The 15835-nt window shown below is 38.0% G+C and overlaps 1 protein-coding gene across 13 annotated transcripts in view; it reads left to right on the forward strand.

Moving 5' to 3' along the window:
• The window catches only part of WARS2 (tryptophanyl tRNA synthetase 2, mitochondrial), a 113480-nt gene that overhangs the window by 87999 nt on the left and 9646 nt on the right, over positions 1-15835 (forward strand). For 12 of the 13 annotated variants that reach the window (XM_065547095.1, XM_045364677.2, XM_045364685.2 and 9 more), the window contains one exon: positions 12581-12661. In XM_065547095.1, coding sequence (XP_065403167.1) covers positions 12581-12661 — 81 coding nt within the window. Of the gene's footprint in view, positions 1-1614; positions 1708-12580; positions 12662-15835 lie in introns of those variants that run through there. The other variant, XM_073998023.1, reaches the window with a different exon arrangement.

The raw sequence follows: 15835 nt of genomic DNA on the forward strand, positions 1-15835 counted from the left end.
CCGCCTCCTGGGTTCAAGTGACTCTTGTGCCTCAGCCTCCCAAGTAGCTGGGACTATAGGTGCGTGCCACCATGTCCAGCTAACCTTTTTGTACCACCATGCCTGACTAGCTATTTTGTATTTTCAGTAGAGACGGGGTTTTGCCATGCTGGCCAGGCTGGTCTTGAACTCCTGACCTCAAATAATCCACCTGCCTTGGTTTCCTGAAGTGCTGGGATTACAGGCGTGAGCCACCATGCCTGGCCACCTCTCAGATTTTTTTCAGCCATTTTGTTTCTCTCTAATTGTAGATTTGTATTTCCAGCTATCTTCTAGACATCTCTATGTGACTATCTTCAAAGTCTCAAGTTCAGCGTATCTGAAACCGGACCTTTCTTTTTTGCCTCAAACCAGCCCTTCCATCTGACTTTTAAAAACAATTTGTTGAAACAAAAGTCACATAACATGAAATTTGCCATTTTTTCCAACTTGAGAAATATGTTTCATCTCTATTTTTACATAGCTTTTTAAAAATTTTTGAAATTTATAAAACACACATTAAATTTATCATCTTAACCATTTATAAGTATATAGTTCTGTAATGTATATTCACATTGTTGAACAACCAATCTCCAGAACTTTTTCATCTTGCAAAACTGAAAATTCTATACCCATTAAACAATAACTCATTCCCCTCTTTCTCCGCCCAGTTCCTGGCAACTCCCACTTTACCTTTTGTTTCTATAAGTTTGACTACTCAAATGTATACCTCATACAGATAAATCATACAATATTGGTCTTTTTGTGGCTGGCTTATTTCATTTAGTATAATGTCCTCCAGGTTCACTCATATTGTAGCATGTGTCAGAATTTTCTTACTTTATAAGGCTGAATGATGTTACATCATATGTTTTTGTCACATTTCATTTATCTAGTCATCTTATAATGGACATTTGGGCTGCTTTCATCTTTCAGCTATTGTGAATGATGCCGTTACGGGCATGAGTGTACAAATATTCTTTGAGACCCTGCTTTCAATTCTTATGTATATATACGAGAAACGGAACTGCTGAATCATATGGTAATTCTATTTTTAATTTTCTGAGGGATCACTATGCTATTTTCCATAGCAGCTGCACCATTTTACATTCCAATCAACAGTGTACAAGAGTTCTAGTTACTCCATATCGTCACCACACTTACTATTTTCTGGGAGCTTTATATATATATATGTGTGTGTGTGTGTGTGTGTGTGTGTGTATATATATATATATATATCAACCATCCTAGTGGATATGAGGTAATATCACATTATGGTTTTTATTTGCATTTCCCTAATTATTAGTAAGATTGGGCATCTCTTTCATGTGTTTGTTGGCCATTTGTGTATGTTCTTTGGAGAAATGTCTATTCAAATCCTTTGCCCATTTTTCAATCGAGTTTATGTTCTGTTTTGTTTTTGCTGTTGATTTGTAGGAGTCCTTTATTTTAAATTTTTAATTTAATAATAATTATTGTTTTATTTAATAATTTATAATTAAATAAATTATAAATAATTTATTTAATATTATTATTAAATATTTAATCATTATTATTATTATTTGATATGGGGTATCTCTCTGTTGCTCAGGCTGGAGTGCAGTGGTGTTATCATAGCTCACTGCAGTCTTGACCACCCGGGTTCAAGCCATCCTTCTGCCTCAGCCTCCTGAGTAGCTGGGACTACAGGTACATGCCTCTATGCCTAGCTAATTAAAAAAAAAAATTGGTGGGGGGTGATAGATATGGGGCCTTCTTGTGTTGCCTAGGCTAGTCTTAAATTCCTGGGCTGAAACAATCCTCCTGCCTTGGCCTCCCAAGTGCTGGCATTAGTGGGGTGAGCCACCATGCCTGGCCTTAAGTGTTCTTTGTATAATCTGGATGTTAACTGCTTGTCAGACATATGATTTGCAAATATTTTTCTCCCATTTTATAGGTTGCCTTTTTACTCTGTTGATTGGGTCTCTTGATGGAGAGAAGTTTTAAATTTTGATGTAGCTCAAAAAACCTTTATTATTTTGTTGGACCTAAGTTCCTGGGGCTATCAAATATATCCACATAGAAGTTTTAAATAAAATCTTACTGAAAAGATAGGTTTGATAAAATATCAACTGTCTGCCATCAAGTTCTCTACAGGTCAGTTCTCTTATTTTTTGTCATGGTAGCTAATTTGGGGGATGTACTAGTGGTAGATTATTATTGTTCCCAATTATTCATTTTTATTTCTTGTAAGAGCAGAGATTATCAAACTTTCTGTGAAAGGATAGACAGTAAACATGTTAGACTTTGCAGGCAACACGTAGTCTCTATCGCCACTGCCATTGCTCCTATCTCTTCCCTGTTTTCTTTTTCTATTTCTTCCTCTCCTCTTTCTCCTCCTCCTCCTCCTCCATTTTTCCTCTTCTTTTTTTAAAAAAAATTTTTGATTACTCTTATGAAATGCAAACACCATTCTCAGCGCGTGGGTGGAACAGAAACAGTCCACAGGCCAGATTTGGCCTGGGAGCAGTAGTTTGCTGACCCCTGCTTGGGAGGATTGTATGTCCTCGCCCACTGCCTTGTGAATTCTCCTGTGGGAGAGGCATCTCTTTCTACCCCACTGATGTTGGACTTGTCCATGTGGTTTACTTTAGCCAGTGGAAAGTGAGTGGGCATGATGTACACCATGTCCAGGAAGAATCTTTAAGAGCCATTGCCTGTTTGCTCTAGCTCTCTTGCTCTTTTTCCTTCTGACATGGGAACAGAATGTTCAGATAGGGGCTATTTGTTCAATTTGGATCCTGAAATGAAAAGATCTATAAAGCAGAATTAGAGCCAATCTATAGGTACCAATATGTCATGTGAAAGAGGAAAAAACAATTTCTGTAAGCCACTTAAATTTGGGGGCTGTCTGTTACGCTGTATAGCCTAGCATGATCCGATGAATATATTGTTACAGGCAAACACACACACAAGCACAATAGGCAATAGAATTTACATAGAGGTGAGTTTTATGTCAAGAATAGCCTGACAGAAGCTGCTTATTTAACTTTGGAAGTATTAGATTAAGAAAAAGTATAGAGAACTCCAAATGTGTACGGACAGATTTATTGGCATAGTACTGAGAAGAGGAAGACCAGTTGAAGAGAGTGAGCTTATACAGAGATTCTTTAATTGAAATCAGAACTCCAAAGTTCCTCTTAAGGGGATTTGTCATGGGGATAATAAGAGTCTACTAAAAATAACTCAGCATAAATTGCTAGTTTCCAAGAGGAAGCAATAAATGAGAATTTCTGAGTCTAAATAGTCATCCAAGTGTCCTAAGTAAAACGTACAGGACCCAATTCCTAGGAAGATAACATTTACATGTGAAAAAGTAAAATCTTAAGGGACACAGAGATTTGATCCAGGATTTACTGAGCCAGCTAATTGCTTGAATCAGTTGATTGATACCTAGCAGATATATCTTTCAGAATCATGCTGTCTATCCTGCACTCTTTCTGTTAAATATTTTTGAAATTTAAAAAATATTAAAAATTATCCCATCTCAAAAACTTTAAAAATACAGCGAGGGCCGGGTGCGGTGGCTCACACCTATAATCCCAGCACTTTGGGAGGCTGAGGCGGGTGGATCATTTGAGGTCAGGAGTTTAAGACCAGCCTGGCCAACATGGTGAAACTCCATCTCTACTAAAAATACAAAAATTAGCTGGATGGTAGTGGCATCCGTCTGTAATCCCAGCTACTTAGGAGGGTGAGGCAGGAGAATGCTTGAGCCTGGGAAGCTGGAGGTTGCAAATCGCACCACTACATTCTAGCCTGGGTGACAGAGTGAGACCTTGTCTCAGAAAAAAAACAAAAAAAAATTACAGCGAGATACCATCTCTTATCAGTCTGAATAGCTATTGTTAAAATGTCAAAAAATAACAGATGTGGGCCAGGTTGTGGAGTAAAGGGAACACTTATACACTGTTGACAGGAGTATAAATTAGTTCAACCATTTTGGAAAGTAGTATGGCAATTCCTCAAAGAGCTAAAAACAGAACTACCATTCGACCCAGTAATCTCATTACTAGATATATACCCAAAGGAATGTAAATCATTCTACCATAAAGATACATGCACACGTATATTCATTGCAACACTATGCACAATAAGAAAGACAGAATCAACCTAAATGCCCATCAATGGCACAGTAAAGAAAATGTGGTATATATACTACATTTTACCATGGATTACTGTGCAGACATAAAAAAAAAAATACTAAGATCATTTTCTTTGCAGGAACATGGATGGAGCTGGAGGCCATTATCCTTAGCAAACTAACACAGGAACAGACAACCAAATACCACATATTCTCACTTATAAGTGGGAGCTAAATGATGAGAACACATGGACACATAGAGGGGAACAACAGACACTGGGGCCTACTGGAAGGTGTAGAATGGGAGGAGGGAGGGGGCAGAAAAATAACTAATAGGTACTAGGCTTAGTACCTGGGTGATAAAATAATCTGTACAACAAACCCCTGTGACATGAGTTTACCTCTATAACAAACCTGCACATATACCCCTGAACCTAAAATAAAGTTAAAAAAAAAAAAGCAAAATACAGAAAATGGTAAAACATCCATATTCCCAATACCAAAAATGAATATTAATTATTTTGTCATATTTGTTTCAACTTTTTTATATTAAAAACATTATCGATGAAGTTGAGAGTTCCTTCAATTCTTTCCCTTCCTATTCCCTTTACCCGTCCTGATTGCGTCCCTTTATTCTCAGGCAACCAAAATCTTGGATTTGGTGTCAGTCTAGCCCATTTTTTATACTTGCTTTCATGTGTAATTCGCTGAACAGTATATAGTATTTTTGTTTGTATGGTTTTTAAAATTTTTTTCATAGTTGGTATAATAGTAGAGTACTTTTTTGCAGTTTTGTTTTTTTCACACACTAGTATGTTTTTGTTATCTATTCGTGTTTATTCATTTAAATCTAGCTCACTTATTTGTTGTACAATATGCAACTATATACATATGCCACATGTTTAGACATTTCTCTATAAATGTCTAATGTTTAATTTTATGCATACATTCATTAAATATTTATTGAGTACTTACCATGCCCTACGTACTATAGCATGATATATTAGTGAATATATGAGAGAAAAATCTTTGCTACCATACTACTTATGTTCTATTGGAGTAATATAAAATAAATACATAAGCCAAACATAAAGTATATTAGAAGGTGATAAGTGATATGGAAAAAGATTAAGGAGAATTGGGAGTGGGATTGAGGGGAACAGACTCAATCAGTGTAGTTTGGGTAAGCCCCCTTGGTAAGATAATATTAGAGCAAAAACAAGGTGAGGGAGTTAGCCAGTGAATATCTAGGGAGTCAGTGATTATCTAAGGAAGACAATTCCTATCAGAGAAAAGCCAGTGCAAGCCCTTAATGTAAGAGTGTAATTTGGTGTTTTCTGGGAACACCAGAAGGCCAGCATGGCTGGAGAAGGAGGGACAAAGGAGATAGGAGTAGGATTTGAATCACAGAGGTTACAGAGTTGAAACGGAGGAGATGACTGTGCCTCATCTTATAGGCTGTTATGAGGACTCTGGCTTTTACTCTGAAAAAATGAAAAGTACATGAAAGATTTTGAGTAGAGGAACGATGTGATCTATGTTGTGGAGGGGTCACTTAGGCCGGTATGTTAAAAATAGACTGTAGGGAGCTAGAGTGGAAGCAGGGAGATGAGTTAGGAAGTTACCACAGTGCTCTGGGGAGGGTTGATGGTGTCTCACACTGGAGTGCTAGCAACAGATGTGGTGAAAAGTGGTGAGACTGAATATATGTTGAAGGTAGAGGCAACAAGATTTGCTGATGGATTATATACAGAGTGTGAGAGAGTACGAGGAGTGAAGAATGATGCCAAGGTTTTTGCCTAAGCAACTGCAAAGTTGTCCCATCCACAGAGATGGGACATCTGTGAATAGAGCAGATTTGGGATGGAGGATCAGGAGTTATTTTGGATGTGTTGAGCTTGAGAACCTGTTAGATATCCAGATAGAGAAGCTGAATAGGTAGCTGGATATGAGTCTGGAGGTCATCAGCAAGGTCTGACTGGAGTTATAAATTCAGAAGGCATCAGCTATACAGATTTTACTTAAAGCAGTGAGATGAGATGATATTGCAAAGGGAATGGGTATAAAAAACAATAGAAGAAACAAAGACTGAAACCTGGGTGTCAGCAATTAAGAAGTCAGGTTAAACAGGAGGAACCAGCAAAAGGAGACTGAAAAGAGAAACTATTGAAATAGGGAGAAAACATACCAAAATGTAATATCTAGGGGAGCCAAAAAGAAAATGTATCAAGGTAGAGGAGGTAATTAGTTGTGGCAAGGACTGCTGAATATGTCAAGTAAGATGATTACTTCACCTTAACCATTAGCATTGATGACAGTGGTGAGTAGTTTTAGTGGAGTGGTGGAGGTGAAACCTATTGGAATGGGTTTAAGTGAGAATTGGGTTGGAGGATGTGGTCTCATCAAACACAGTGGCAGCTCTGATACCTTTACCTTTCTTCAATTACGGGAACCCATTCTCCCCCTTAACCATGTTGAAAGGAACTGGAGTTAGCGTTGATTTGGGGGCTACCTACTGCTGTGTGGAGTGATTTTTTTTTCATTCTATTTTCTAATTCTTTCTTCAGCTATATACACTCTAATATTAATCACATCTATTGAGTTTTCTGTTTCATGACTCCAACCTTTATATTCACATTTTTGATTTTTAAGGTAAGCTTTATATTAGGTCTAACAAACCTACAGAATAGTACAAAATCCTAAGCATATACAGATCAATCTATTTTTATAAACTGAACACACCTGTGTAACTAGCCCCCAGAATGCCCCTAATTCTTCTTCCTTATCACTATTACCCCTTACTCTCAAGATACCCCATTTATAGAGATTATATAAATGCGATTATGCAGTATATACTCCTCTCATTCAGTATATGTCGTCTGTCTTCTTTTATATGATGTTTGTGAGATTGATTCATGTTGATGCATGTAATTGTTCATTCATTGTCATTGATGTAGTATTCCATTGTATGAATATACCACAATTTATCTGTTTTACTTTATGTGGACATTTGGATTGTTCAGAATTTGGGGTTGTTACAATATGTTCTTGCACATATATTTTATGGAACATATACCCACATTTCTCATGGATATATACCTAAAAATGGAATACTTAGGTCATAGGATATGTGAATGTTGAGCATCAGTGGATACTGTCAGTTTTCCAAAGTTGGTGTAACAATTTACATTCCTACAGCTGTGTGTGAGAGTAAGTGTTCCATTTACTCAACATCCTTGCCATACTTGATGCTGTTGGGTTCTTCACTTTAATCGTTCTGATGAATCTGTATTGGTATTGTATTGTGGCTTTAATTTGCATTTAATGCATGTAATTTGTATTTTCTGATGATTTCTGAAGCTGAATATTTTCCGATATATTAATTTGTTATTTGGAGATCTTATTTTGTGTGAATTACTTATTCCTATTTTTGGCTAATTTTATAGGTTTATCTACTTACTTGTTATAAATTCATAGGAGTCCTTCACGTATTCTGTGTACCGATATATTCTGTGTAGGTATTGCAGGTATCTTCTCCCAGTCTGTGGCTTGCTTATTCACCCTATGGTGAATTTTGATAAGGAAAAGTCCTTAATTTTAATGTAGTTTAATCTACCAAGATTTTTTGCTTTATGTTTAGCGCTTTTTTGGATCCTATTAAAGTCCTTGCTGACCAAAGGAAATTTAAAATGCAGTCAACTGATTTAACTTTTTTCTACAAATCTTTTAAATATCCATTATTACTTAGGCAGAATATTTTAGGCTACTGTAAAGAATATCGGTTTCCCCAAGAGTATAATTTATGTATCACTTGTCTCCTTTCATTCACAAAAATATCCACAAAATATCAATTCAAGTCTCATATAACTCCACTCCATAAGGCCTTTTTTGTTCCTTCTTATCACACCCAGAAATTCTCTTGAGTATATTTCTTACCTCATTTATTTCTAATCACCCTGTCTTCTATTTTTGGAGATAACAGAGCCTGTTAGATGTGGATTCCTCTAAAACTTTCTGTCCTCCACTCTGAACTCACAGGATATGTCCTCATCTGTCTTCACTTCCCCCATCTCTCCTTTCAGTGGAAGATATGGAAGATATTTCATCATCCATTATTTTACCTCTGTTGGGTATCATTCCTTTTCCTCCTTCAGAAATATCGTTCTTTGAATTATCCCCTTTCCTGAATCTTTAGTGGCTCTCCCTCTGCTCAGTACATCGACAGTGTGTTATCCCAATTTAGAAAACAAAACAAAATGCTTATTTTCTAACTCCTATCAGTTATCCCATCTTAATCCTTCCTTGAAAAACAAATGTCTTACACATATGATTAACGTGCATAATACTAAACATACCCCACACAATTCGTGCATATAAAACTAGGGAAATCTCAATAGGGTGGAGGGATGGCATCAAATTCAGAATTTTCTTGTTGTTGAAACAGGAAAGGTTCCCTTGTCCCCCTGGCAGGATGTGTGACAGGGGAAGTGGCTCAGAGTGGCTCGCAGTGCCTCGCTGCTCACACCTCTGGAGGAGCGTACAGATGGGCAGGCTGTGGGGCTCTGACCCCATGGCAGTGTCTAGGGGTGAATGTTTATTGCTGAAGCCCCAGTGGGCGTGTATTACAGGGTACTCTTTTAGTTTAGCCATCTGTAAAGGGCTTGTGTTAGCTCAATTAGACCCCTGCCTTATTGCAAGGACAGAGGGCTTTCTGTATCCCTGAGTTCCTTGGTGTACCGGAAGAATTGGATCACATGTGGGCTTGGAGAATGAGTGCAGGGTTTTATCGAGTGGAAGTAGCTCTCGGCAGATGGGGGAGCCAGAAGGGAGATGGTTTTCCCCTGGAGTTGGGCCGCTTTCCCCTGGGTGGCCAGGGTTCTCCTCCCACTGCCCCAGACAAACTCCATGTCGTTCCGCCCGTCAGTGGCCTGCTGGTGTGCAGGTGCCTGTCGAGCCCCCTATGTTTCATGTGTTCCTCCACTGATGTGCTCCCCTTTATGTCCAGCCGCCTGTGTGTCTGCCTGCTAAGGTCTCAGGGTTTTTTGTTTGTTTGTTGTGTGTTTGTTTGTTTTGAGACAGAGTCTCGCTCTGTTGTCCACACTAGAGTGCAATGGCATGGTCTCCGTGATCTCTGCTCACTGCAGCCTTTGCCTCCCGGATTCAAGCGATTCTCCCGCTTCAGCCTCCCGAGTAGCTGGGATTACAGGCACCTGCCATCATGCCCAGCTAATATTTGTATTTTTAGTAGAGATAGGGTTTTGCCATGTTGGTCAGACTGGTCTTGAACTCCTGATGTCAGGTGATCTGCCCACCTCAGCCTCCCAAAGTGTTGGGATTACAGGCATGAGCCGTCGGTCCTGTCCAGGTCTCGGGGTTTTTATAGGCACAGGATGAGGGTGTGATTGACCAGGGTGGTCTTGGAAAATACAACATTTGGGCAGGAAAACAAAAATGTTTCTCCTCATCTAGGTCCATGGGCACAGGTCCGGGGGTGGAGCCCTAGACCATGCTCTGCCCCTCTTTTGTATCATTTAAAGGGACCACGACCTTCCCTTCCCCACTTCTGTATCATTGTGATATTAAGCTGTAGTTATGCATGATGTTGCCATCGAGGGAAAGTGGGTTAAGGGCATATGGGATCACTCTGTATTATTTCTTACAACTGTATGTGAATGTACACTTATCTTAAAATTAAAAGTTAAAACAGAAGTATTTCTAAAAATTAGAATAATAAGAGCCACCATTTATTGAGTGGTTACTATGTGCTAGGTTCTGTTTACATACTATCAAGGGGACATTATTGTTAACCTCATCTTCTAGAGGAGAAAACTGAGACGCAAAGAGATTAAATCACTCACACAGAGTCACTCAGCAACTAAGTGGCAGAACTTGCATTCAGATCCAGGCAACCTCACTCCAAAGACAGAACTCTTAACTACTTTGCAATCCTTATTGCATATCTGTCTTTATATCTTGCCTTCTAGTCTCACTTGTCAGCCCACTGCAATTTACCTTTCATCCCAATCACTCCCCTGAAACTGCTTTTGCCTCAATCACCAAGTCTGTTGCCAAACCTAATGGTCCCATTCTTTTTACAGCCTTTCCTATTGCCAACACATTCAACAAATATTTCCTGAGACATACAATGTACCAAGTTATGTTCTACAGCTGTAAAAAAGATAGGCAAAACAGCTGCAACTGAAGAATGCACCTTTTAGAATTAGAGGTCTGAAATCTTCAGTTCTTTCTTGTTGTTTATGCTGCTGACTTGTTTATGGATGGTCAATAGGCGACTTTATTGTCCATGCCTTTGTTTTTCTGTGGCCAATCAGGTTATATAGCTAGTTTGTTTGTGGTTTTACAACATAAATGATAAAATATATTTAGATACCATTTTCCCTTTTTCCCCCAAATGGAAATCTGAACCTTTCCAAGCAATTGTCATGAATATGTACAAAGTAAGACAACCAAATCTGAAGTATCCTACTCTTCTTATATCATTATTAAAAATGAATTGTGAAAAATTAATTGCCATTGACCTTTTACCTACTTTTTCTGTGTGAGGATAATTTGAATTAATTTTATGCTCACTATTTTGGAAACACCAGGAAGATCTCTGCAGAATATTAAGTAAGTTTCATTCCATATGTCCAAATAAAAAGTTACTCCAAGGAAAATACTCAGCTTCATGGAGACCTGGTAGTAGCTTTTTGCATATCACCAAAGCTAAGCATTTGAATCAGAGTTAAAGAGGCGTCATCTTGTCTCTTTCCACATATCCATGGTTATCTGTGTTTTCATTCCTTTCTCCCAATTCAGTAAAGAGAAGAAAAAAATTCTCTCCTACTTCTTCATGCCAAAAAAACAGCTCTTGTTTTATTACTTCCAATGGGAATGTATTTTCCTTGGTGATTGGAAGCAACTCTAGTCCTCTTGCCTACATCCAGGGTTAGTTACTATTTAACTATTTGTTTACAGCAGCAGTTAGCAATTTGCATGGACAGTGTATCAATGTCACTGCCCTCAATGAAGCCCAAATGCCTCTTGGAAGAAAGATGACAGATTCAGCCCACGGACTTGCAAAACTTTAAAAGTGATTCCTTGTCAAACACGTGAAAAACAACTCTTCCCTCTCTATAACTTGAGGAAAGAAATGAGAAACCATCTTACAACAGATGGTGATTCCTTGCTAGTAAAACAGGCCTGGCTGATTCAGCTCCACTCCTTTATGTTCTTTTTGCAAAACCCACAAAGAACACATTTGGGGCCACTTTTCAGAGTTGGCAACAGTCTCTGTTTTTTAAGGAAATCATGTGGACATTAAAAAAAAAAAAAAAAAAAAAGCCACAGTTGATGAAGGGCTTGTAATCCCCAGAAAAACAGAAACAGGATGCATAGGCCTTAAATTGTAGGTCATCAGGTTTGGTAACTTGATTAAATTTGGTTGAAACAAAAACAAATTTGGGGCTGGGTGCAGTGGCTCATGCCTGTAACCCCAGCACTTTGGGAGGCCAAGGTGGGTGGATCACGAGGTCAGGAGTTCAAGATAAGCCTGGCCAAGATACCCCATCTCTCCTAAAAAGACCAAAAAAAAAAAAAAAAAAAAAAAAAAAAGCCAGGCATGGTGATGGGTGCCTGTAATCCCAGCTACTTGGGAGGCTGAGGCAGATAACTGCTTGAACCCAGGAGGCAGAGGTTGCTGTGAGCTGAGATCGCGCCACTGCACTCCAGCCTGGGCAACAGAGTAAGACTCTGTCTCAAAGAAAAAAAAAAAAAAGGGAAAGTTGATATTTTCTTGTTGATTAGACTTCTTCTTAAAAAAAAAAAAAAAAAGAAAAGGAGGAAGAGAAAGATGAAAAAGAGGAGGAACTAGAAACTATAAAAATACTCTTTGGGGTGATGGAATGATAAGGCGATCTCTAATTTTCAAATTACCCTAGATCTAAAGAATTCAATCTTTAATGTTAAGTCCAGTTCCTTTTTTCACCACTTGTATATAAAGTACTATAGCTGCTTTGATATATTTAGAAGTTATTTAGAGAAGCTTAGAACCAGTGTGTGAGTGTGTGTGAGTGTGTGAGTGTGTGATAGAGACAGAAAGAGAGAGAGAGAGTCTTCTTAATAAGCTTGGCTTTTTACAGATAGAACAGATGCCTCAGGACATCATGAAACTTTCTCATTGAAGATGTTGAAGCAGAATCTGGTGTATTGTGGAGTAGACTTAAACACTAGATTAATACTCAAATCAGTTAGCTTGTATGATTTTTTCTTCACTGAAGAGTCTATCCATCATGAATCAGAACTAAGCCCCCTTCACCTGTTCTTATAATAACCTTGATTTGGGGTATTTTCAGACATTTAGGGTAATACTTACTATTTAGTTCTTATATGCAAGAAAACACTGGCCACCTTTACTAATGTCCTATTTTATTTCTTTAGGTGTCTGAACACACACAGTTAAGTTGGATCCTTTCCTGCATGGTCAGACTACCTCGATTACAACATTTACATCAGTGGAAGGTAAATGCCAGTAATCTGATTAATAAACAGACAAAAAGCTATTTTTCCCTTCCTGTTTATTTTTCTGTTAGGTTCTGGGAATCCTGAGTTTACTCTCCTCCCTGGTCTGCTACTCACTAATGGTTGGAACATCATCTTTAACCTCCCTGCTTCAGAGTATTAAAAGGAAAATAAAAGGATTTTCCAAGATTCCTCCTGACTTAAAAATGATGTTAATCATTTTTATCTGTGTACAGTTGAATGAGCGTTACCTTTGGATAGACTTGGTAATGACTTTGAACAACCACATAGTTAATAAACAATCACAGATTCTTGATTACCGGACCCTGAAGTTGCCTCCCATTTCCACTGGAATTAACTGGCAGTAAGGAAAGAATGTTTTTATTGCGGAGAGAAGAGACAACATATTATATTTAACAGTTAAACAAGTTGAGTCCAGGCAACAGTTCAAACCCACAGAATAATTAGGGCTATACTTTTTCTAAGACGTTCAACCAAGAAAGATAAATTGAATAATTCATAGTACTTTACTTCCATTTATTTTTGCAATTGGATAACCCCAGGGTAGGTAGCCCCCAACTACGTCAACGCTAATTTCAATTTCAAGCTTCTTTTGAGCGTATTTTCAGGGCCATTGGTTTCCTCATAAGCTGGTCTTTAGAAGCCTTCACACATGCTACAGAAAGAAAAAGACAAAGCTTTAAAGTGACAGTTTCTAAATGCTATGATCTGAATGTGTCCCCCCAAAATTTATATGTTGAAACCTAACTCCCAAGATGACGGTATTAGGAGGTAGGGCCTTAGTAAGGTGATTAAATCATGAGGGTGGTGCCCTCATCAGTGAGATTAGTGCTCTTGTTAAAGAGGCCCGAGAGAGACCACCTGCTCCTGCCATCATCTGTGGACAGAGCTAGAAGTCACTGTCCATGAACAAGGTTCCTCACCAGACACTGACTTTGCCTTCATCTTGGACTTCCCAGCCTCCAGAACTATGAGAAGTAAATTTCTGTTGTTTATAAGCCACCTAGTTGGGTATTTTGTTATAACAGCCTGAGTGGACTAAGACACTTAATACCTAAGACGGAACTGGTAATGCTACAGATTCCTTATTTGCCACGAATTAGAAACAAAGTTTCATAATGTTATCCGCCATATTTTGGTTTTAGGCAATACTTTCCCCATAATATTCTACCATTAAGTGTAATGTTGAAATCCTTTTTATAGGAACTGAATACTAATCTAATAGGAACTATTCCCACTTTAAAACAGCATCTAAAGATCTCCTGATAGCACATTACTAGTGCATGTACTGATATTCTGGAAAAACCTTTCCATTAGTATATAATTGCTTGTTTGTAGGAAAAACATGAATTTCAAATCCCAGTCTTATCCTCAGGTATGTCACTGTTTTCTGTGGTCATTCCTTCATTAATACTAATTAAATACTAGTAATATCTTCTGTGAGTCTTACGTCATATTAGGTGCTAGAGATAATAGCAGTCAATAAGAAGTAGCCCCCTTCATGAGGCTTATAGTCTGTTTGGGAAGAGACAATTAAATAAGTAATAAGAAAGTGTAAGAAGCGCTCTGAGGGCTGGATTCCAGTGCCATGGAGGATCTGATAAGGGCATCTAGCTTGGTTTCCATTGGGACAGCAAAAGGTAGAATAGTGGCACAGAAGGGTGGGGTGAGGGTTGCTGAGGTCAGGGTTATTTAGAGGATTAATCAGTAACATATATGTAAAACATCTGGAGCACATAATAGGCACTCAATAAATATTAATGCTCTCCACATTTTCCCTCTCCCTTGTAATTTCAAGGTCCATTACGCTAATATGAAAAGGCTATAAATTGGGATGGCAACTTTTAAAAATTGGGTTCTTTTCCAGTTTGCACATTTCCAAATTAAACTTTCATTATCTTTACCTGGTGATAATTGTGAACTAGCCTTTATCATGAACTTTGTAATTAGGGGATGTAGTGAAGAGATTGTATGTTCAAACATTCAAATTTCGTTTGAATGGCCTAGAGCATTGGTTGCTATAAGCCAGAAACCACTTGAAGTATACTCAGAAAAGTTTGTAACTAAATTATGAAACACCAAAATTAAGATGACTAAAGAGAGAAGCTGTTGTGTTTTCAGATTGAGCCTTAAAAAGTGTGTCTGCACCTTGGTAGGGGTACCCCAAATTTGTAAGCTCATGAGCTTGGTCCCTGGAATAAAACAAGTTTATAAATTCAGTTGCCCAGTTCATTTTGAAATAATCAGACTTGAAGGAAATGATTCACATTAACTAAATGGGTAAGATTTGTCTACATACCAAAGCATCCATTTATTTTTACAAGAGATGCTATACCTTAGGCCTTGAAACTGCACAGAGTATTCTCATCTGATAAATAGCTCTACTCAGAGAACCAAACGACATGTCAGCAATGTGCAGCCGCAGCAAGGGAGTTAGCATCATTAGGATCATGTTTACTGAGTACACAGTAGTAGTTTATAGTCGACATCTATTGCTACCCAGTTATTAAATGTTTCTAATATCATCTCAGGTGTTTCCATCAACTTCTCCATTAAGGAACTGTTTTGGTCTATACAACCTGTACTGTTCATTGGGGCATGCTTAATCACCTAAGGATCAAGACAGGTCATTAGGATTGGTTAGATGAAAATTTCTCTCACTTAGTTTTATTTTAAATGCCATGATTTTTTGTTTTTTGTTATTTAAATGTGATTTTAAGGGAACATTCCAGTTTTCTCAGTAGCATGCTGTGAGACTTTTTGGGAAGTTTCCACATATAAACAATAGGGCTTTTGATATTAACTGCAGTTAATTTGTAGAGATTTAATTTCATGATAATTTGTGACCTTGTCTGTGAAATCTGGAATTTATCCGATTTGGAACCAATAAATGCCTGTATCCTTACTTTAATAAAATAAATAAGAAATAGTAGCAGGGCAGGATCCTTTAAAGGGGCAGTGGTGAAATACACTGTCCTTATTCCTGCCTCAGCCTGGAGCGTGAAGACAAGCGAGCCAGAAGATGGCTAGAGTTGCTAAAAAGGAACCCACATATAATGTTATTACAGGTGGCTGCAGATCACAGTTTGCTTGTTTTAAAATTTTCTTAATTTAGCAGTATAATTAGGTTCAAGTCAGATTTGAGATTTCTAA

Source organism: Macaca fascicularis, chromosome 1, assembly GCF_037993035.2.
Source record: "Macaca fascicularis isolate 582-1 chromosome 1, T2T-MFA8v1.1".
Taxonomy (NCBI): domain Eukaryota; kingdom Metazoa; phylum Chordata; class Mammalia; order Primates; family Cercopithecidae; genus Macaca; species Macaca fascicularis.